This window comes from Biomphalaria glabrata, chromosome 17 (assembly GCF_947242115.1).
Source record: "Biomphalaria glabrata chromosome 17, xgBioGlab47.1, whole genome shotgun sequence".
Classification (NCBI taxonomy): domain Eukaryota; kingdom Metazoa; phylum Mollusca; class Gastropoda; family Planorbidae; genus Biomphalaria; species Biomphalaria glabrata.
In genome coordinates this window covers 18,899,381-18,921,725 of record NC_074727.1, presented here as the reverse complement: position 1 = coordinate 18,921,725, position 22,345 = coordinate 18,899,381, and the positions used below count along the sequence as shown (strand labels likewise).

General features: G+C 37.1%; 1 protein-coding gene and 1 non-coding gene across 2 annotated transcripts; both read right to left on the bottom strand.

The window, feature by feature from the left end:
• Positions 1 to 1,784: 1,784 nt before the first annotated feature.
• On the bottom strand, positions 1,785 to 22,026 carry LOC106068591 (protocadherin Fat 2-like). The gene is made up of 15 exons (XM_056015994.1): positions 21,710 to 22,026; positions 18,474 to 18,696; positions 16,999 to 17,175; positions 16,350 to 16,478; positions 14,233 to 14,358; positions 13,254 to 13,427; positions 11,695 to 11,894; positions 10,258 to 10,404; positions 9,422 to 9,602; positions 8,057 to 8,200; positions 7,021 to 7,100; positions 5,429 to 5,682; positions 4,711 to 4,851; positions 4,177 to 4,211; positions 1,785 to 3,352 (listed from the first exon to the last, which is right to left on the bottom strand). Exons 1-15 carry the CDS (start codon positions 21,770 to 21,772, stop codon positions 3,114 to 3,116), a joined length of 2,313 nt encoding a protein of 770 aa, XP_055871969.1. The 5' UTR covers positions 21,773 to 22,026; the 3' UTR covers positions 1,785 to 3,113.
• On the bottom strand, positions 20,192 to 20,311 carry Trnal-caa (transfer RNA leucine (anticodon CAA)). The gene is made up of 2 exons: positions 20,274 to 20,311; positions 20,192 to 20,237 (listed from the first exon to the last, which is right to left on the bottom strand). It is a non-coding gene; the product is annotated as a tRNA-Leu (tRNA).
• Positions 22,027 to 22,345: the final 319 nt, after the last annotated feature.

The window sequence follows — 22,345 nt, the reverse complement described above, 5'->3', positions numbered from 1 at the left end:
TTAAAATGTTTTTCTTGTTTATTTTGACTTGATTGAACACAATTATTTATTGATCTTAGAGTGTTCTTGACAGTTCCGACAAATTGGTTTTTGAAACTCATAAACTGTTGTCCCTTCATGTCCAGACTAAGGCCCACTGTCCACATCCGACCAGTGACATACAGGATTACAACAGCCATCTGACCCTCACTCTAAAAAACAACACGCAAACGTCAAACCTCAATGACCACGTGACAAGGTTGTCAGGGATCGCGAGGAACTTCCTTCAGGGAACAGTAGCAGGAAAAAGAAAAAGGGTTAATTAATTAGTTGTAATTAATAAATTGTGTTTTATTTTATAAAAGGAAAATAGATCAGGCCGTATTAAAAGATATGACAATAAATGTGCAGTTATTTCCTTTTATAAGTTGTTTTTTACTATTTTGTATATTTTGGTCTTTTCTTTTTTAATTGTTTCTTTTAGCTCAAGCTGCCCGTGAAATGCGTGTAGAAAATCTATAGACCCTGCCCTCCGGATCGGGTTTGCCACCTCTGTATAAAGTAGACTATTCTGTAAAAGTGTCTTTGAATTCATGAGGTTTTTGAGAGGATAAATGTAAGAAAAAAAAACTTAATCTATAGGGTTTTCTTCTTGAATCGCTCAAGTGGCTGTTAATTTGCTTTGGCTTATAGCAGCTCACAAGATGACAAAGACAGAAGGGGAAGTAAGAAAATTGATTATTAGGTGGTTACAGGTTGATCCCCCTTTTGTCCTTAAATCACGTGTGTTGCCTTGTGGTAACTGGTTATTTGAAGAAAAAGAAATAGCAAGGTCGTCAATAATCCGTTAAGCCAGACTCAGAGGTTCTCAAACTTTTTTTTTACCCGGGGATCCCTTTATACAGTCAAAACTTGCCCACGGACCCCTAAGTGAAAAAGTTACATAAATGCACTTTACAAAAGTTACAAATGAAAAATAAATACGATACACAGAGTATGTCTATTAAAATTGTAATCTCCTAATGACCCATAACTCAGGATATAATATTAAAATCTGCTTCTGTAACCAGAATTTGTGGCATCCTTTTTCAAACATTGGTTTAAGTTCCTCGTTTGTGGATATTTCAATTGGCTGCTCCTGCATTAGTGTGGATTCACGTGTCGTTGGAATCTGAGTATGTCCATGCGCAAAACCAGTAGGGGATATCCAAGTGAAGTATCTCATCAAATATTTGGTTGTAGTCTTCATAGCATAGTTCGTAATAGTCTAATAGACCCTCAGGGGGAGTCCGCTGACAACAGTTTAAGAACGTCTGCGTTTAGTCACGTGTCCGAGAGCGAGATAGCAGGTTCTATTTGATTGGCTAACAGGGACAAATAAAAATGTAGGAGTATCATCTCCTTCTCTTTGTCTTTCTCTTTCTCGCTCTCTATATACGAAGAATGGGGGGGGGTGTAGTGCTGAAAGGAGACTTAGCGAAACAAAAATTGTTTTAAATAATGTAAAAAAATAAAACAACTACACGTTTTATCGTTAGGTCGGAAAACTTTACAAATGATCTATCTATCTGTCTATCTATCTATCTATCTATCTATCTATCTATCTATCTATCTATCTATCTATCTATCTATCTATCTATCTATCTATCTATCTATCTATCTATCTATCTATCTATGTACAGATATGTAAAATAATTAAATTTATAAAATATAAAAAGTCAACAAGGCCTTTAGTCCAAATTTAACTGAAAATTGCAATCAAATCTATCTCTAATAAAAAAAATAAAAAAATAAACACATAAAAGTATCATATAAATAATTTACTTCAAAGCCAATGAACCAATCAATGTAAGTACATTTTGTCATTAATTTATGATGCGGCTGACATCACTTAATTAAATCATCAATTATGTGCTAAGTGTTTTTTTTTCATAATAAAGCATATTCGAAATCAGGAGATGTGGATAGTATTTCACGTAACTACGCTGACCCATCTGTGACCTACATTTTTGACACATCAGATGCAGTCAGATGTGTTCTTTGCACCCAAAAAAAGAGGGAAAGACAAGCATGTAATTATGTAAATGTTTTAGCAAATATCAATTCTTAGGTCAAGGTTATTTTTTTTCTCACTAAAAGTACACTCGATTTGTATGCAAATTTCTAGAACTAGGAAGAGTATCATTTATTGTAATTTAGAATTTTCCTACAAGTCAATGTACTATTCATGCATCACACGAATGATGTTGTTGTGGCAAATTGCCAGTGATTATAATGAGATAGACGTCGAAGATTGAACACATTGCGTCAACCTGGCTACATGCGGCGTCGGAACGAGACAGCTGGAGGTCACTCACGAAGGCCGCGGGATACACATTTGAGACCAAAAGAAAATCTGCTGCCGAGGACAAACGCAGACGACGAAAAGAAAATCTAAATCGACCACCTGCGGACAATGGTTATGCTTGCCCTGGATTTGACAAAATATGTAGGTCACAGCTGGGGCTGCCCGCCACGGGAAATACTGTATTCCTCACTTATCTTCGGACTCGAAGACAAGCCTTATTATTATTATTATTATGAGATTTTCAGTATAATACTTTAAATTTGTTATTGTATAAAGTATAGCTTTCTGTATTAAGGCTATTAATACCTTTGACATTACAGCAGCGTTTCTCAAACTGAGGGGGTGCATTGTATTCAAGCAGTTTGTGGTATGGAGTAACTGGGTAGATCTAGATTTCTCCATTCTTTTAGAAAAAAGCTTGACAATAATTGGGTACAGAAAGTTTATTTAAGGAGTATAACAAATATTACAGGAGTAGCGGAATATAATGTCTTTAGAAAGCAGACACAACAAAATATGTATTTTCTGTAAGCTTTCGACTGCCTTCAGGTGATGGGCCTGGTCCTCTCCAGATGCCCCTAGTGCGCCGGTTCGATACTCCTTGAGATAGATTTGTTAAAAGACTGAGAAACAGATGGAATGGATTTGCTACTTAAAACAATATTTGACATTTCACTAACTTCATACCATGACTTCCCACCATTTTTTTCCCAGCATTCTCTCCCTCACTAAAATATACTACGACCTACACACCATCAAAAATTGCTACTATGCAAATACTATACTTTCACAAAATAACACATTTGGATTTCTGGGGTGCCGCGGCCTGGGTGACAGTCGGCTGGGCGCCGTTACTCGGGGCTGCTGGTTTAAGGTTCCATTGTCCAATGCCTGGGTTTCCCAGTTTGAGATTCTCTGGAGGAACGGCGTTGCCTCTGGGTACAACCTCAGCGGGTGGCATGTTCTCAATAGGCTGAGGTTTGGCCGCCCTGGCTGGCTGCTTGAGATGATCCTGATCAGTAAATTCTGTTTCAGAGAACGTGAAAACGTAAGATGTTAAGATGATAAGATTCTTTCTTGAGAAAAGTTGTGCACACAGACTATCTATCTATCTATATATATATATATATATAATTGTGGGAAGCGTAGTCGAGAGGCCAAGTGCGCTTGAACTTGGCTTGGGTTGGCTACCTATGATGGGGGCTCGAGGTTCGACACCCGACTTGAGCGCAGAGTTGTGTTACTGAGCGCCTAAAGGCTGCACGGAAAGCATGAAAGTAGCGCTATATAAAAACCATAATTTTTTTTTAAATTTTATAATTCTTTTCGTGGCCCAACCATGCGGTACACCACGATGAAAAATTCATGGAAATATAACTATTTTATTTTTGCAAGTCGGACTAGTGTTACCCCACATAACTTTCGCAGAAAAAAAGAGGGGGTTGGGCGTATGCGCGGGATACTACTCTTCTTTTCTAACTATATGTCAACAAGGTAATGGATTCCCAAATGTATCCCACACTTCTTTAGTTTGGACACCGGATACACCAAAAAAAAAGCGTGCTATTTATAGCTTTGCCGCCATGGCTGAACATTTCCAAATTGATTGTTTACTAAATTTAGAAAGTATACGAAACATTTTTGTCTACTTTTAACTAAATTGTATCATTTACTTAGCAATAATAATCTTTAAATAAAACTTTCTTGACATGGTTTATATAACAAAAATGAGCGTACATAAACTTTGCTTCGTTAGCATGTCTATAGATATTGTTGAAACAAACAATTAAAATAGGCCTCTTTGATGGTATTTAAAAAAAAAAGTATCTTTGGAAAAAAAATTTACTTACGTTCTTTCCAGAAACCGAAAAGATAAGGGTCAGCTCTGATTGGAAAAAAAATATTTACCTCTGTTATATATTTTGACATCTAAACCATATAAAACTATTGTTTGACCTAGAAATTATATTGATAGTCTTTTTTTTTTAAATAATCAAGAACAATTAACCTATAGTCAACTCTAAGAAATACCAAACTCAGAATAATGCGAAGAACAAACCATTTCAGAATAAAATTGTATTAGATAAGTCGTATCAATATCGTACCAATATTCCAATCGTTTAGAAAACTTTTTTTTAAATGGTCCTGCTGCTTTAAAAAAAATTCATAATGGTCTAATTTTATGATTAGTTTTAGTGATAAATATACTAAAAACATAATTAGCTATATCTATTTTCTATTGGATATGAACATAATATATTTGTTTTTATAATCAAATAATATGATGTTGCCAAATTAGTTTAAAAGTTGGTAGCTGATTTGTACAATGATTACCTCACCATTACCCTAATAATTATTATTCTGATTTTTTTTTTTAAACTTACGGTGGTTCTGGTTGAGGTGGCGGGGGAGGTGGAGGCGTCACTTTTGTAGGCGGCGGTGGAGGAGGTGGAAGCTTCTTGGGTTTCTCTGGCTTTGGGGGCTTTGGTTCCTGCGCCTTTGGTGGAGGTTTAGGAGTCTTGGGTCTAATGAAAAATAGAATACAAGAAAAAAACAACATAAAATGTTAAATGATTAACACAAAGATTTCCCTTAAATTCTTTGGATATTTTTAAATTTAATTCAAACCAAACTATTTTTTTAATATTTGATACAGGAGTAAGCACTATCGGTATATACATACAAAGAACTATTAACATCTAAAGTATTTAGTATTTAGGAAAAAAAGATCCACCAAAACCTCTCCTCAAAAGGCTTTGAAATATTTTGTTAACACCCACCTACCGAAATATAACTTAAAAAAAAAACAATTATTTTACTGGGATAAATAATGTGCTTTTTATTTGGTTTTAATTAAGCAAAGCATTTTAGAGACGTATGATTAGGTAGTACTTGACTTGATGAGGAGCGTCAGATCAAACCCTTGGGTGAAGCCTATAATAATGTTATTATAACAGATTTATCTAGTTGAAACTTGACATTTTTTGAAAAAAGGGGGAAAATAAAGGTTGTGCTGGCCATTTGAAACCCTCGTTAATAGTTAGATGTAGAAATGGGCCTCAATGGGGTTTACATAAGTTTTAATAAGCGCATAATACTTACTGACGAACACAGCGTCCAGCGCAAGGGTTTCTGCAGGGGAAGCAGTAACGGTAGATCAAGAACCCCATCAGGGCCAGCCATATCAATCCGCCTATGATGGCGGGGATCATCCAGCCAAGGTAGTCGGTGATTCCTCCGCCTCCACTGCCACCTGCTGTTCCCGAGGAGGAGCTGGTTGTCGCCTTTGTAGTGGCGGCTGCTGTTTTGGTGGTCGCTGGAGCTGCTGTTGCGGGGGGAACAGGGGGAGGGCATGGCTGATTTTGAAAGAAGAGATAGAATGGGAAGTTTTAAAAGTATGAAACAAATAGTTCTCTCTCTCTCTCTCTTTCTCTCACTCCCTCTCTCTCTCTCTCTCTCTCTCTCTCTCTCTCTCTCTCTCTCCATTAAATCTTTTCCTGTCTCTCTCCGTTTTTATTTTCTTAATCTAAATATGGAAGATGCTCTCGAGGGCTATGAAAGTACTGTAAGTATTGGAGGAAGAAGAATTACTAACTAGCGATGAGATTGATGGCGTAGCAGGGACAGAAGAAAAACTAGATGACTTGGTGACGCGCATAGAAAAGACTTCTTCAGCATATGGTATGCAAATAAATGCAAAAAAAAAAAATTATGAACAATAGCCAACAGGGCATCAGAATTGGAGATGAAAAGCTGAATAGTGTCAATAGTTTCAGATACCTCGGAGCCAATGTCTCTGATGAGGGAACGAATCCTGAACTACTGGCTCGAAATGCACAGTTCACAGAAGCCCTTTCAAAACTTAAAATAATATGGAAAGACAAAGGTTCGGCACCAAAATCAGACTGATGCGCTCCCTGGTCATGGCCAAATGTTTATATGCTTGTGATTCTTGGACGCTGACTGCAGAGTTAGAGAGGAGGATCCTAGCAGTGAAATTGAGATGCTACAGAAGGATACGCATCACAAACCAAGAGATTAGAGACAGAGTTACAGCAGCGATTGGACCCCCCATGATGACCTGCTAACTATCCTAAAAAAAACACAAGCTAAAAATCTATGGCCATTATACAAGGTCTTCGGGGCTCGCAATGACCTTCTTTTAGGGAATAGTACCAGGAAAAAGAAGAAGAGGCAGACTGAGAAAGCGATAAGAAGACAACATAAAAGAGTGGACGGACCTGCCTTTGAAAGAGGTTCTAAGGCAAAAGAGAGATATGGAGAAAGAAGGTCAACAAATCTTGCATGGTGCCCCAACAATCCAACAGACTAAGGGATAGGTAAAGGTAAAAGGTAAAACATCTAAATATTCTATCTCCCACTAGCTCTATTTCTTGCTATTATATCTTTCTGTTTCTCTCTTTCTATCTCTCTCACTCTCTTTCTTAATTTAACTTTGTTTTTCTGTCTTTCTCTCGTTCATTCTCTCGCCTGTCTCTCAATCTTTCTTGCTTTTAACATTCTTCCTTTTTCTCTCTCTCTCTTTCACTTCTTTTTATTTAATTTCCTATTAACTCGTTATCTCTTACCTACTATAACATCCTGCATTTAATGATGCCACTAAATCATTCCATGGTGACTATATAGTCCTGATATTTAATGGTTTTAATGGTCAAAGAAAAAAACATACTGACCCCACACGTAAGAGCTATGGGGACATCTAGACCACTGAGAGGTCCTGGGTATTCCCCTTGATCTGTGATCGTCGCTTCACCTTGAGGCATTTAAAACAAAAATTACAATTATAATTTTTTATTACTTTAATGTAGATATTTGATTTAGTATGGCGGCATGGCCGCATGATAATCATTTCTGTCTGTCGCCATTAATTTTTGTCTGTCGCCACGATAGTTTCTGCTGTCTGTCATCATAGTTCCTATTGTCTGTTACCACTGTAGTCAGTGTTGAGTGATTTACCTAATTGGCTTGTCTAGCTGAGATACATGTCTTATGGCGGTGGCAATATTAGGTTTGGTTAAAAAAAAAGATATATTGTGTGAAATTGCCAAATTTATTTTGAATCAATATGTCATTAATTTTTAATCGATCTAGACTTGCATAAATAAATGTGTTCGATTAGAAGTACTTTAAAATCATATTTTGTTTATCGCAACTTTAATACTTAAAGCCTGCATTGTGCGTTATGGTCCAATGACTTTTGCAGTGAGGTGGGAGGAGGAGGTATCAGGGAGAAGGTTTCCGTGCTGCCTTTTCAAAAGTCATTTTGAAACAAAAATATCGATCGAGTCTAAATTAAAACTAGAGCCTCCACGATTTGAAGAACGACTTGTTAGCCACTGAGCTATCCAAGTACTTATCAAAGTAGAAGTTTTTTTAGTATATTGTTAGTTTTAAAATTTTAGCAAGCAATCTAGGTCTCTACAAAAGGCTTATCTCCTCTAAGCTTAGTCGGCTCTACTGTCTCTCTATATAAAACAAAATGTATTAATTAAGACTAATGGATTAACAATTTTTTTTATTTGATTTATTTGTTGTCATCAACAGTGATTAATTGTGCAAAGTTTCAACTTGATCCGAGAATGGGAAGTGGGAGACGTAACGTGTACAAGATTCCACCCAGGCAGACACAGTTGATAAAGGCCTTGGGAAAATAATGTACTTTTAAAAATAATTTAAATATAATAATTAGAAATAAAATATGTTTAATACCTGACCCAGTTTCGCCGTCAACACAAGCTTGTGTCAGTATGACAGTGCCGTCTGACATGACAGACATCTTGCCGCCGCCACCACCGTATACAAGCCAATCATTGTTGCGATAAGTGGAGTCATCGTCATCCCCAACCACCTTGCCTGGAACAGAAATGTCAAGGTTAAGGTTTAGTTCAAACTTTTTTTAAAATCATAAGTCTCCTATACAAGACCATCACAAGGGCTAATGTCTTTTAAGGAAGGGAGCAGTATTCTTACGAGGCTAGGCAGACTCAGATCTGACCTACTTAGTTTGTCACGTATTAGACAAAGTTCTCTCTTCAACATCAGCTTCTATCTTCGTTGGTAGCTTTCCTTTTGGTCTTCACGTCTGCTACTGTTTATGTAAGAGTTCTCCAGATAACGCGTTTAAATGTTAGTAATGATCTAAATTTTACAATATATTTTTACGAAAGGGGAGAGAAATTTTCTTTAGTTTTTAATGTTATTTAAGCATTTTTTAATTCGTTGTACACATATCACTGAGTACGATACAACCAAGAATAGTCACGTAGGAAAAAAAAGGTCATTTAAAAATAAGCAGTTAGACTTTAATTCTATTTTATTTGTTGTTTTGTTCCAAAAACTATTCCAAATGTTTTTTCTTGTAAGCCTTGTGATTTATTGTAGTGTTTCACACATCCGGTGCATCTGCTTTGATAAGCCATAAAAATTGTTTTTGTGCATCTCTCTTGTAGGTAAAGTTCCAGTTGCAGACCTTGTGATCTATGGGGCAGATAAATATTCATCCCAGGGTTACCGTTTTCGACTCTTCATTGGCTACCTAAACAGAAGTCTACATTAAAGTAGGCCAGAGTGCCACGAGCGTTTTTAGAAAGAAACAGACAGCTATTCAGCACTAACTAATAAACATTTGACCAAAAAGAGAATAGAGCAAATTGTAACTCTTTAATCTATCTTTTCAGACCCAATACGATGGCAATTATGTAACACAGCCAAATCAAAGCTAGCAATATGGAATTAAACAAAGATATTACAGATAAGTGATGCATTGGTTTCTTGCTTTCCAACGATGTGTTTCCGGGAAATCTACCGGGAAACAAAAGCATTTTCCAGACTGCTATATTTAGTTGTTTTTTGTTCTGTTGTTGTTTTTTTTAATTCCCCCTCTCATGAGAACCTCGTCGAGTAGTTATAGAAAGGGGGGCCTCATTTGTTGTTCTTTTGAAAAATAAAATAAAAAGGTGGGGTGGGGGGGGGGGGGGGCTTTGTTAGTTTCTTTTTATTAAATCTGACACACTGGAGTTCATCCTTTATTCAGTAGGTAATGGTTATTAGAGTTAAAAGCAAATATCTTCTCACCAAGTGGAGTTCCCGGGTCAGTGCACTCAGTGGCTGCGAAAGAATAACTCTTTGATTTGAAGTACGGGGGGGGGTTATCGTTGATGTCGTAGATTGTGACTGTGGCCGTGGCAGTATTTGACACTTTGCCTTTCTTATCGGTAGCTACAAACTTAACAGTGTAAGTCTTGGAGACTGTATTCTGTATTATAGTAATAATAATAATGATAATCATTATTATCGGTGAGGAAATTTGTTTTACAATTGAGCATCTTAAAAAACAGTACATGATTAAACATTCATTTATAAATGTGTATCAACATCATCATCAAACTCTATTAAGTGAGGGCTTTGGGTGTTCAATTCTCTCTTACAAAAGCCCTGGATACAAAAAACCTCCAGTTGTGTGCGATGACAGAGTGCTAAAGTGCTTGGCATCCTAACCAAAGGGTTTCTGGTTCGAATCCTCATGAAGACTGGGATGTTTAAGTTCGGGATTTTTAGTGCGCCCCTGAGATCATTCAGCTTTAATGGGTACCTGACATTATCTTATCTTATATAATACAGACGTTTCTTCAAAAAAAGAAGATGATTACGTCCTACGCGTCATGCATTTAGTCATGGAAAAGTAAAGGTGGTTGGTAGTTGTGTTGGTCACAGAACACCCTCGTTAACCGTGAGCCATAGAAACAGATGATCTTTACATCATCTGCCCCATTGCCCTATAGATTGCAAGGTCTTAAATGGAAGCGTTTATTTTTTTTACTATACATAAATGTATATTTAATATTACCAGTCATATTCAGTATAAATAGGTAACGTAAAATGAATTTAGTCAAAGTACTGTGCCCTCTGACCTTATCAATGTCTATTGGGGCAGTGGTGATGATGTCACCAGAGCTGGGGTCAACTGTTAGTCGTGAATCTGAGCTGGACACCAAGCTGTAAGTCCAAGAGTCGTTGATGTCTTCGTCCGTTAGGGTCACACCTGATGGCGTCACTATCTAGAAAGATGAAAATAACAATCCATTACAGATCATTGTGGAATATATGCAAGAAAATGCGACAATGTGATTGTGAGCACACACACACATACACAAAACAATGTGCAAACAATTAAAATATTAATAAATACTTTTAAAAAGTAAAGCTTACATTGAGTGAAATCACATCATTTTGAATGAATCGTATAATAAGATTTTGTCGAATCTAGACTAACAATAATAAACGATTGACATTTATTTTAACTGTTTTTATTAACTGCTAATATCTAGTGCAACGATCATGCTTATAGCATGCACAGTACGCTATGGACCAGTGAAAGTTGTTCTGAATTAAAACTGAATTTAAACTAGATCCTTCATGATGATAGGCCGATTTGTTAGCCACTGAGCTATCCAAGTACTTATTAAAATAGAAGTATTTATAGTGTATTGTTAGTTGAAAAATTGTAGCGAATGATGTAATTCTCCACAAAAGGCTTGTTCACCCTTAGCTGTCTATATGTAAAACAAAATAATTAATTAATTACCACTAATTGAATAAATAATTGTTGTTTTTCATTAATTCATGTGATGTGATCGACAATGAATAATTGTGCAAAGTTTTAACTTCATCTAAGAATGAGAAGTGGGAGACATAATGTGTACTAGTATCCACCCAGACAGAAAGACAGACAGAGTAATATGATAAAATCTTTTTAAATACTATGAACTTGTAAATAAGTAAAAAATACCTTAGCAGTTTTTACATACACAGCTTACGTGATAGTATGAATAGGTAAAAATGACCGTGACAGTGTGAATAGGTATAGTTAGTATTGTGTGAAAACTTACTGTGACACTTGAAGTTTAAAAAAAAAATTATATGTAACATTTTTAAAGTAAACAAAATACTGGGTCAGTGGCAAAGTAAACAAAATACTGGGTCAGTGGCAAAGTAAACAAAATACTGGGTCAGTGGCAAAGTAAACAAAATACTGGGTCAGTGGCAAAGTAAACAAAATACTTTGTCAGTGGCAAAGTAAACAAAATACTGGGTCAGTGGCAAAGTAAACAAAATACTGGGTCAGTGGCAAAGTAAACAAAACATTGGGTCAGTGGCAAAGTAAACATAACATTGGGTCAGTGGCAAAGTAAACAAAATACTGGCTCAGTGGCAAAGTAAACAAAACATTGGGTCAGTGGCAAAGTAAACAAAATACTGGGTCATTGGCAAAGTAAACAAAACATTGGGTCAGTGGCAAAGTAAACAAAATACTGGGTCAGTGGCAAAGTAAAAAAAAAAGTCTTTACGTTTTCTTCAAAGACTTCAATTATTTTGCGGTCACTCGGGGTCAGGACCGGACTCTCGTTCACGTCATTGATGTTGATGGTCAGTGAGTACTGGGGCGAGGTGCAATAGCCGTCTGTCACTTCGAAGTACAGGGTCACACTGCGGGTGTCAAGCCGTTCGTAATTGGGCTTCGATTTAGTGGAGAGAATTTTGGTTGTAGCTGTAACAGTACAAAATTAAAAGAACACAAATTTTATATATTCATAAAAAAAAAAAAACACTTTCTTTTTCTTTTCATATTAGAGTATACGCAGTCATATTCTAACTTTAAAATGATTACAAGATTACAAATAGACAGAGGCGTAGTGAGAAAAACGTGCGCCCGGGGCAAGGTACATTATAGGTGACCTCCTTCCATTATCCATGAACATCACATAGAAATAAAGGCTGTGTGGCACCCCCCCCCCCTTTGAGGGTGGCGCTAGGAGCATCTTGCCTCTTGCCCCCCCCCCCCTCACTACGCCATTGCAGATCGATTGACTCAATGAGATGACAATGAAATAGATCTGCGGCATTACAAGTATCTTTCATTAATGATAAGAAACGTATCTATTTATGTATCTATTCCTGGATAGTTCGAAGCCTAGGTGGTAGCTCGGTACATTGTTAAACAGAAAAATTTCCATTTACGTTGGTAATTACAAAAGTTATCTCTGCATCATTTAAAAATAACCATTTTTTGAAGGAAGATGACTGAGTCTAAACGAGGCTTACAAAAGACATCTGAGCCCAAATCTAGCTAGACAGAGGAGAAGAGAAACACATAGGTAGACAAAGAAGTAAATTTACGTTCGGAAAGAGAGACAGAGAGGGAGAGAGCGAGAGAGAGAGAGAGAGAGAAGTAGGTTTATGTTGTAAGAGAGACACTTAGGAATACGTGGATATGGAAAGAAATAGAGAAGGAGAGAGAGCGAAGAATTAGGTTAAAGTAGGGGTAGAGAACAACTAGTCATTTGAGAACCATTGACAAATCACTGCAAACAGTTGCAGCAGGATCAGCTTTTTTTTCGACAATATTCGAGGCCAAAATCTGAATTTATCAAAACAGTTTCATAATAAGCATTCAAATAGAAAGAATCTAAGTACAATATTCCACACGAATCCGTTAGGGTGGTACTAGAGATCTCATCAAGATCATTTCAATAATAAGTTAATCAAAGGTATTTCGCGTATCATTTTCTATCTATATAAAGGCCTACATATTAAATAATATAAAAAAGTTCCCACCTGGTGATCTATAAGGAAGATGATGTAAAGGTCATCTCTTTCTGTGGTCTAAGTTTGACTAGGGTGTCATGTGACCAGCACAACTACCAACCACCTTTACTTTTCCCTAACAAATGTAAAGTATCCTTTAGAGCTGGATGGACTCGGATGCGCCCAAAGATTCCGAAATAAAAAAAATCCCAGTTTTTTTACAAGGATTTGAACCCGTAACCCCCGGTTCGGAATCCAAGCGCTTTTTCGCTCAGCCACCGCGCCACCCACTAAACATTATATATAAACAATCAACATTTACGATCAAAAGAATAAAGCTCCAGTCCTGAGCCTGACACTGACGTCATATGGTAAGTCAAAGGTGTGCCGATTTTATCGTCCAGAACGTTTAGAGTCCGAACTGGTCCTGATGCAGTATTCTCATCAATGCTGATAGTCGTATCCAGGTTAGTGATTGTAGGCGCCGTGTTCGCCTCTGAAAAAGCAACAACAGATTTGTTTTATTCATTTGTTTTTATATGAAACGATGTCACAAAACATAAAGATGGTAAATGAAGCGAATCGGAGATTTTAATTGAAGCTTTTTTTATATCCATGTCGGAAAAGCTATTAATAGCTAGAGTTTTGGTGTATCCGGCGGGCTGAATAAAGGAAGTGTTGATAGGCTAGAAGTTTTTTTAAAAGGTCTAACTCTAAACTGTTTGTGCACTGCGGAATCAACGTTTCGAAACTCTTCAGTTTTTGGCACACACAAAAAATTCAAAATTAAGGAAGTTGGTTCCAAACTGGCAGTTGGACGCAAGCTTCCATAGGTCTAGAGTTAAAAAAAACAACAGCTTAACTCTTAGTACACACTTTCGTTGGCCTAGAGGTCCAAGAGTCATAGACTCAACTCTTAGTACAAGCTTCCATAGGCCTAGAGTTCCAAGAGTCCTAGACTCAACTCTTATGAGTTACAAAGAGAAAAGAAGAAGAGGAAGCGAACTTGTCTGTGTAATAACACATTCAGGAGACGTGTAACAAACATGTTGACACAGAAAGAACGACAACCGAAATAATAGATCGCATTTATCTCCCTTAGAAAGAATTACCTGTGAAATATTTAAACAATCTTTCTATTTGCTGCTACTCATCTCGTTTAGTTTAAAGTCTAGATATTTAAATTAGACTTACTTAGACTTATATCCTCCAGCACCGTTTGGTGCAATGGGCGGCAAGCTTTTTCAAGAAAGATCTGTATTTAAATCTACCTAACTTTAAAAAAAAAAAGGTTAACTCACTGTCAATGGTAAAAGTGACTGTTTTAGTGATTGGTGAATTGATTTTGTCGGTGGCTTGGAAATTGGCAGTTATAGTATTCTCGCACAGGTACTTCAGGTCCTGTGTCGTCTTGACGAGACCATCAGCTGTTAGGAGGTGAAGAGAACACTAACAACAGGGAAATAAACCTCACATAGGAAAATGTTATGAAAATTAGAACTGAAGGAAGTAATTGAGAATAAATACATGTAAATTAATGAATCTCTATTTCACTTGGTTTTTCAATCCAGTGAATACATTTAGTAAATAATTAAAATGAAGCAGTTTTCTTCATAAATAATTTGGAGACGAACTCAAGCAAAAATATTTACTTAACAAATTATAATGCAGCTAATAATAAAATTGCTGGGTGCACACTCAGCCAGACTAAGGGAATTCGGTTAAATAATACAAACAACCACAGTGTGTGTGATAGCATTAGGGGAAGGGATCAGCTTTCAAAAATTTAAAATTAACCAGAGTCTAAAACTTTGAATAAATTCAAAGAAAATCCCTATACCCCCCCCCCCCCAATGGTCCACTAATGAGATTGGACCTTAGCGCTGTGAGCATGCTATAGCCTGAAAGTAACTCTGTATAAAACTATTATTATTATTATTTTAAATATACTAACTAACAAAGGAGCAAGGGCGGACTGGATGTTGAAATCGGCCCGGGCATTTCTATACTGTTACGATCTTCTCTATCAGGCCTTCTGCAAACACTGCTAAACACAACAGCACATCTTACACAAGAACTTGACAACAAGAGTTTCAAGTAACAATGTGGCGGTTTAATGACAAATACGGTACATGAAAAGCCAATACGTCACAATTGGCTACATCAAATTCAAATGCTTTCTTGTACAATAGAACGGCCTGCTAAACACTACAAGTCTCTCTCTCTCTGTCTACTTCTAGACTCATACAGCTACATTTTCAAGCACTCACTTTGTAGCACATAGTCCTTACTGCCTTGCTGTCCTGGACTCGACTGTCCTTTTTAACACACTGTCTCTCGACCGTGAAGGCTCTTGATCACATGACCACAGGTCATACTTGCGGTTATTAGCAGTACTGTCCCTTGTCTATCGACAGCCGTTGATCCGTTGACCTGTGTGATTGGCCTGAATCGTGTGTATCAGTAGGCCGCACACACATTAACCCTTTCAGTCCGCCACTGGAGTTACAACATTACAATCAGACCAATTAATTGCATATCATATATATAAGGCTTGTCTTCGAGTCCGAAGATTAGTGAGGAATGCAGTATTTCCCGTGGATGCGCAGCCCCAGTTGTGACCTACAAATTTTGCTACATTCAGTTGTAGGCATACCTGTCCTCAAAATCATCGTTATGCTTAGGTATCGATAACTGTGCACATGCAATACAGTGAGCACTATATTTTAATAAGAAATATTGGCCTTTTGTTGCTTTTAAATTGCTCAGTGTGTAGCCCCTAAAGGATGACTCCCACTAGTAGCGCTGTATACGGATGGGTATAGCAGCAGGGCAAAGGAGGTTTGGATTCAGAGTTTTCCTTCTCCTAGATGGGTAGCCAACCAAGGCTAACGAGCCCCTCCTGCCCGAAGCTTACTGGTTTAGGGCAGTTTAGGCGCCAGTTGCTCGCCTTTGCCCCTTCTCCTGTCTGTGGTAACGGTTCCGCCAGGCTCAGTAGTTGGACTGTTGTCAGAGGCTATTTGAGACGCATGCCATTGGAAGCACTTTGTAGGTAATGATGGGCTTAAGACCATTACCACTTCCGGCGTTAACAACCTTGCGGAACCAAACGGATGTAGGATATTACATTAATGCGGAAAATTTGTTAGATTAAATTAGAATTACACTGTAGAGCGATTGCTTTTAAACAGGACGCTCAGAGGGGGCACCTTTTGCAAGAGAATATTATAAAACTTTTAATAATTAGTGGCATCCATGCGAACTTTTCCATGGCCCTACCGGCCCATTTGAGTATCGGCCCACTGGGCATTTTCCCGAATGCCCATTAGCCAGACAAAGGAGCTAGACAAGAGAAAACTGATTACGAATGTTATTATGTTAGCAGTGTTATTAAAACTGTCATGGTTGAATGACTTACTGTATCCAATGGTAAGGTACGGTGTAGCTGGTGACAAGGTCATGGAGTAGTAGATGGGATCACCGTCACTGTCACTCGCCGCCACCGAAAACACAGATTTGCCAGCAGCAGTTGAAGCAGGTATAGTTGCTATGAAATCATGACAACATTCATTTATTGTTGTTGTTTATTTATTGTTGTTGTTTATGTATTGTTGTTGTTTATTTATTGTTATTTTTTTTTTACTAAGCTTATATTATCTGCTGTGTGGGCGACATCGTTCCAACCATAAACAACGCCCAGGCTTTCATCTCGCTTGTTCGAGATGAACCATAGTCGTTTTACGACTGAAGGAGGCCAACAAGACTTTTAAATGTATTCACCCTGTCTGTCTTTCTGTCTGTCTGGTAAAATATGTGTACACGTTATTTCCCACACACCCTTTGTCGGATCAAGTTGAAACTGTTCACAATTATTCATTGCTATAGACAAGACATGAATCAATTAAAAACACTATAACCAATTAGTCAATTATACAGTAATTACTTTGTTGAATACCAACAAGGGGAATTAATCCTACGGTTAAATACGTCTAGATATTACATGAACTGAGTTTTATTAATGGCCGTTGGCTTAGTGTCTAGTGCAATGAAAATGTTGTATTTCTAACCAAAGGAAGGTAAGTTTTGATTTTGGAAAACTGGAGGCGAGTTGTTGATGATGTTGATGGTCATCGTTTTGGTGGCCACTGGCTCCAGGTCATCAGTGCATCCAATGGTCAGCTGGTAGAGACTTGCTTGCTTGTAGCTGAGAGTGCCCTCACTCGGAAGAAAGATCAGGCAAAACTCTGTCAAAATACCGAGAGGACTGATTTGAAATACAAACATCGGTATGAGTGGATCGTTAGAGAAACAATAAAGTCTCTTGTGTTTATTAGATTTACCACTATCATACAAATAGGAGAGCCCCAGTTTTTTAAAAAACAAAGACAACTTGTCAATTCGCAAGTTAAAAAAAAAGAGTAAAACCAACTTTGTTATTATCCTATTTTAGTTTCAAATTATTTTTAGCTGATGTTGCACATTATAAATCTGAATTTTTAAGGTATGCATTTCCTAAATATTATTTGCCTCGTTCTGATAAATGACGCACTAGCTTGTCATTGCACTGTTCAGAAATAATTTTTGTTTGCAACGCTTACTCTGGTCAAAAGTTTGTAGATGTTATTTCTCCCACATCTATTTTCGGATCAAGTTGAAACTTTGCGAAATTATTCTTTTACACAGACAAGATATGAATCAATGTTTAAAAAAAATGTAACTAATTAGTCAATTAATTACTGGTAATGTATTTATTTTTGTTGATATAAACAAGGAAATTTAATCCCTCTGTATTCGAAGATTCGGTTAAATATGTAGGGTTTATTTCCTTTAGCTTTCTCCCCCACCCATTCTCGGATCAAGTTGAAACTTTCAACATCTATTTATTGCAACTAACAAAACAGGAGTAAACTATAAAAAATAAAGCGATTAGTAAATAAAGTATTGTTACATAATTATTTTGTTAGGTATCGAATAAGGGAAATAACTTTTACATTAGTGAGAGATATAGTTAAAAGTGCGGAGCTGTTTCCCTTCGATAAGCTTTGTTTTTTTTTAAAGGATTTTTAAAATAAGTTCCATACGTACTTACAGAGAAAATATTTGTATTACATGCCTCTGACAGTAAGGGGCAATAGGACATGTTTCAAAAGTAATCCCAGTGCTTTTATTTGATAAAAATATGATATGTCAGTTTTCGAAAACGAGCTATCATTGTTCAATTTTTTTTTTAGATTTTGTATATCTTTAAAGTTATTCGTAGGATTACATTCTTTATTAGCAATAACAATCGCAACAGTCGTGTGGCTATCAGAATGATCTACATGGCACTTTGAGACTGACTTATTTTAAAATTAAAAGAAAGATGTATATAAATAAACAAATCATTAAACAGGGGCACACATACGAAGAACTACAGAGGTTGGTTAAAAGTTTTTCTTAGGTTTAAAATATCAAGACAACAGAACAGTGCTAATAATTTTATAAGCGAATATCCGATCTATATAATATGATGTTTCTCCAACCCTTGAATACAAAATAAAACCTGTCTGGTTCGGCGCGCCGGCTCCACATTTCTGTAACAGGAAACATTTCTTTCCACAAGGTGAAGCTGGGGAGATGGTCTGGATGAACGCCCTTGTATCATCCTCGTCCTCACAGGTGACCAGTGGGGCGCCGTTAAACAAATCCTTCTGAGTCTTCTGACTCTCAGACAGCTCGACATTTATGGCGGCCAACTCAATGGATGTGGGAGGCAACAAGTCCACCTGTATAGTAATATTCATTTAGTTGTGCACCAAAACAACAAATCACAAAAAGTAAATAGATACACAGATAACTAAGATTAGATACTATCGGTACGCACGTGAGCTTGCGCTCCCTGAGCTGGTTTTATATGTATTTTTGTTGTATAGGTTAGATCTATTTGTATATATTTTATTTTTATAGGTTAGTGTCAGATTTTATAATTGTACTCCCGCATATTTTTATATAGGTTAGTGTGGGATAGTATAAAAAGTGATGTACTACATGCTGTCTTAAAACAGTGCAGTGTACAGTTGACCAGTGGTCAGTATAGTATGTCTGTGTGACAGCCGAAGATCTTTGTGGTCTGTCGTGTAATTATTTTATATTTCTGTACCTGGGACGGCCTGTAAATTTGTAACTATTTTATATTTTCTTTTACTAGATCTATGGCGCACTGTGTGTAAATATGCTAGATATATTTTAATTTAGTTTTATTTTCTAGTTGGCAGTTTATGTTTTGAGCATGTTAATTTAAAGATGGCAGCGTCCTGCTTTGAGTTTTCTAAACCTAGAATATATGATTTTATGTATTGTAGGCTACTATTACTGCTTTTAGCTGCTGCAATTACACTGCTGTTTTAACTGCTGGTTATAACTGCTATTACTCTGCTGTAACCTCTTGCTGTAGATCTAGAATCTAGTGTTATTTTGTTTTGTAGTGTAGCCTTAGTGGCAGCGTCCTGCTTTGAGTTTTCTAAACCTAGAATATATGATTTTATGTATTGTAGGCTACTATTACTGCTTTTAGCTGCTGCAATTACACTGCTGTTTTAACTGCTGGTTATAACTGCTATTACTCTGCTGTAACCTCTTGCTGTAGATCTAGAATCTAGTGTTATTTTGTTTTGTAGTGTAGCCTTAGTGGCTTAGTAAACTTAGTAATAAGTTATAGTCTGTTTCTGTTCTTAGTGAATACTAATAGTAAGTGTACTAAGGCTAAGATGTTCTTGTTTTAGTGTTAGAGTTATGGGTTGGTTATAGTAGTAGAATATTGTAGATCTAGACTAGTTTATTGTAGTGTGTTTGTGTAGATCTAGGTCTAGGGTAGTAGTTGTAGTGATTTAGTTAGATAGTTGGTTTGGTTAGTTTGTTAGTGTTTGTAGTGGTGTAGATTTAGAGGGTTTTAGTTAGTTGATAGGTTCAGTAGTAGTGGTTAGTCAAGTTAGTGTATATATAATATTTTATTATTGATTCATTTATTTTTATGTAAATAAAGTTTCGTTTTGTTTATTTATCCTAAACTAAAGTTTCGTTATCTTGCTTTCATTTAGTTTAGGTTAGTATAGTTAGTATGTCTGGTTACTTAGGTGACTCTTTCCCTTTGATCACCATACCGAGGTGCACAGATTGAGCCCACCCAGTAGCGCAAACATCTGCCTACTGTTGGTGAATTTTAATGTTGAGAAGAGAATAGGTCCTCCCACTCGCGCCTGCCTGACCTGCTCACATTTTTGGTGTCAGAAGTGGGATTTGAACCCACGCCCACATTCGTGGACCAGAACGTTCTTCGCCCATGATCCATGGGAAGGTTTATATCCTTGAGTCTGGCGCCTTAGACCACTCGACCATCCTGACATACTATACTGACCACTGGTGAACTGTACACTGAACTGTTTTAAGACAGCATGTAGTACATCACTTTTTATACTATCCCGCACTAACCTATATAACCCAGTAGCGCTAACATCTGCCTACTGTTAAATAATTTAATGTTGAGCAGAAAATAGGTCCTCTCCACTCGCGCCTACCTGACCTGCTCACACACACAAAACTTCAATGTGCACTAAACTTTAAAGTAGATAAATGTGGCTGAAAAACATCTTGGTCATTGATATAAAATTGCTTTGAAGCCCATAGAATAATAATAATAATTTCTCCGTGGACACTGTGAAATGGACTACAATGAATTGTGTTTCCCTCTAACGAAGCTCGACACTGGCAGTGTCAGAGAATGAATATTTGTTTCTAACATAATAATAAGGAATCGTCTTCTGTTCCGAAGATTAGGCTAAGGATGAATGATGTACTTGACGTGACCTAGATAACCCTAGTTACGACCTGCATTGTTTGCATCAATAAAGCAACAAATTCTTTGTCCACCGGGGATCTATGTACTTTTTTTTTCGTTTTTTTCGCCTGTCTTCGCCAAGGGCTTTTCTTTGGGTTTTAAATGCGTGTATCGCGACATCTGCCCCTTCAGAGGCTATCTACTTCTATCTGTCTCACTCAGAGGCCATTTACTGCCAACTGTCTCTTTCAGAGGCCATCTACTGCCAACTGTCTTTTTCAGAGGCCATCTACTGCCAACTGTCTCTTTCAGATGCCATCTACTGCCAACTGTCTCTTTCAGAGGCCATCTACTGCCAACTGTCTCTTTCAGAGGTCATCTACTGCCAACTGTCTCTTTCAGAGGCCTCCTACTGACAATTGACTTTTACAGAGACCCTCTACTGCCAGCTGTCTTCATCTGTCAATGAGGGCAACATGGCGCCCGAATTGATCTTCATAGCGTTTCCGTGGTGCATCTCTGTTACGCCGCCTTCTATTAGACTGTAATAAGGCGAATCTCTTCGAATCCGATGATGAGGAAATAATAAACTATTTATATGGCCGGCCTATAACATTTTTGTATGCTAATGAGGACGACTGATGACCGTCTAACAACAACTAAATGAAAACAATCAGTGTGAGAGATCGATTTCATAAATAATAAGTATGCCATGTGGCCAGCACGTCCATCAACTAATGGACGCAATCATCTCGTTTTTTTAAAGTAACGTCTGTATTTTATAAGATACACCTTCTCACCCCCCCCCCGGGCCATATTTTTTGTATTCAGATGAACTCAGGTAATTCTTAATTTCCAATGTCAATAAATAAACATTGTAAATCCGCCACGGACAAAGTGATTCAATGTCCTTAGCGCGGTAATTAGATCCTTATCATAAGACAGATTTTAACGAGTCTACTTACCGCCTGTTGTGTGTAATGACAGAAAAAACAAAGTAAGCAGAGAATCAGACGAATTCTCGCCATTCATAATGCTCTGAAATGTTTCCAGAAATGAATATTAATCCTGAATTACGATCTAAATAAAAGAACTTGATTACTTCTCTATTACAGCTCACATCTTAAGTCACCTATTCATTATGCCTGTAGATCTACATCCACAAAATAAATATTACAGACACCACTAAATTTATCAATGCGTAATCTTTCAGATTCTAATTTTATCTTAAACTAAGTGTCATTGATTTTCGGGCTCAGATCACACACACTTATTTAAATGGCTGTGATCTACTAATATTTGGAAGTGCCTCTCTTTGAAATCAGGGCGTGTACGATGAAAGAAATTGAAATAAACGGACGAATCGGCCTTTCATACTCTGTGTGACCTGGTTGAAAAACGACACCTACTTCTCAGTTTTGTTAAAGGAAGAAAAGTATGGAACACCATTGTGGTCTGAATGTTTACACATATAGGTAACAGGAGAGTATTGAAGCGTGACGTAGTTGGAAAGTTATGAATACAACTATTGACAAAGTCAATGAAATGACTAGGACACTGAGATCGATACACATCAATAGCAGACATTTTATTTCAATGGA

Coding starts and splice junctions, on each gene's coding strand:
- LOC106068591 (XM_056015994.1), bottom strand. CDS start 21,772: ATGGCGAGAATTCGTCTGATTCTCTGCTTACTTTGTTTTTTCTGTCAT. Junction 13,428..14,232: donor AGTCACTTTTACCATTGACA/GTGAGTTAACCT, acceptor TTGCTTTTTCAG/AGGCGAACACGGCGCCTACA. Junction 3,353..4,176: donor TTTCGGTTTCTGGAAAGAAC/GTAAGTAAATTT, acceptor TCTCTGAAACAG/AATTTACTGATCAGGATCAT.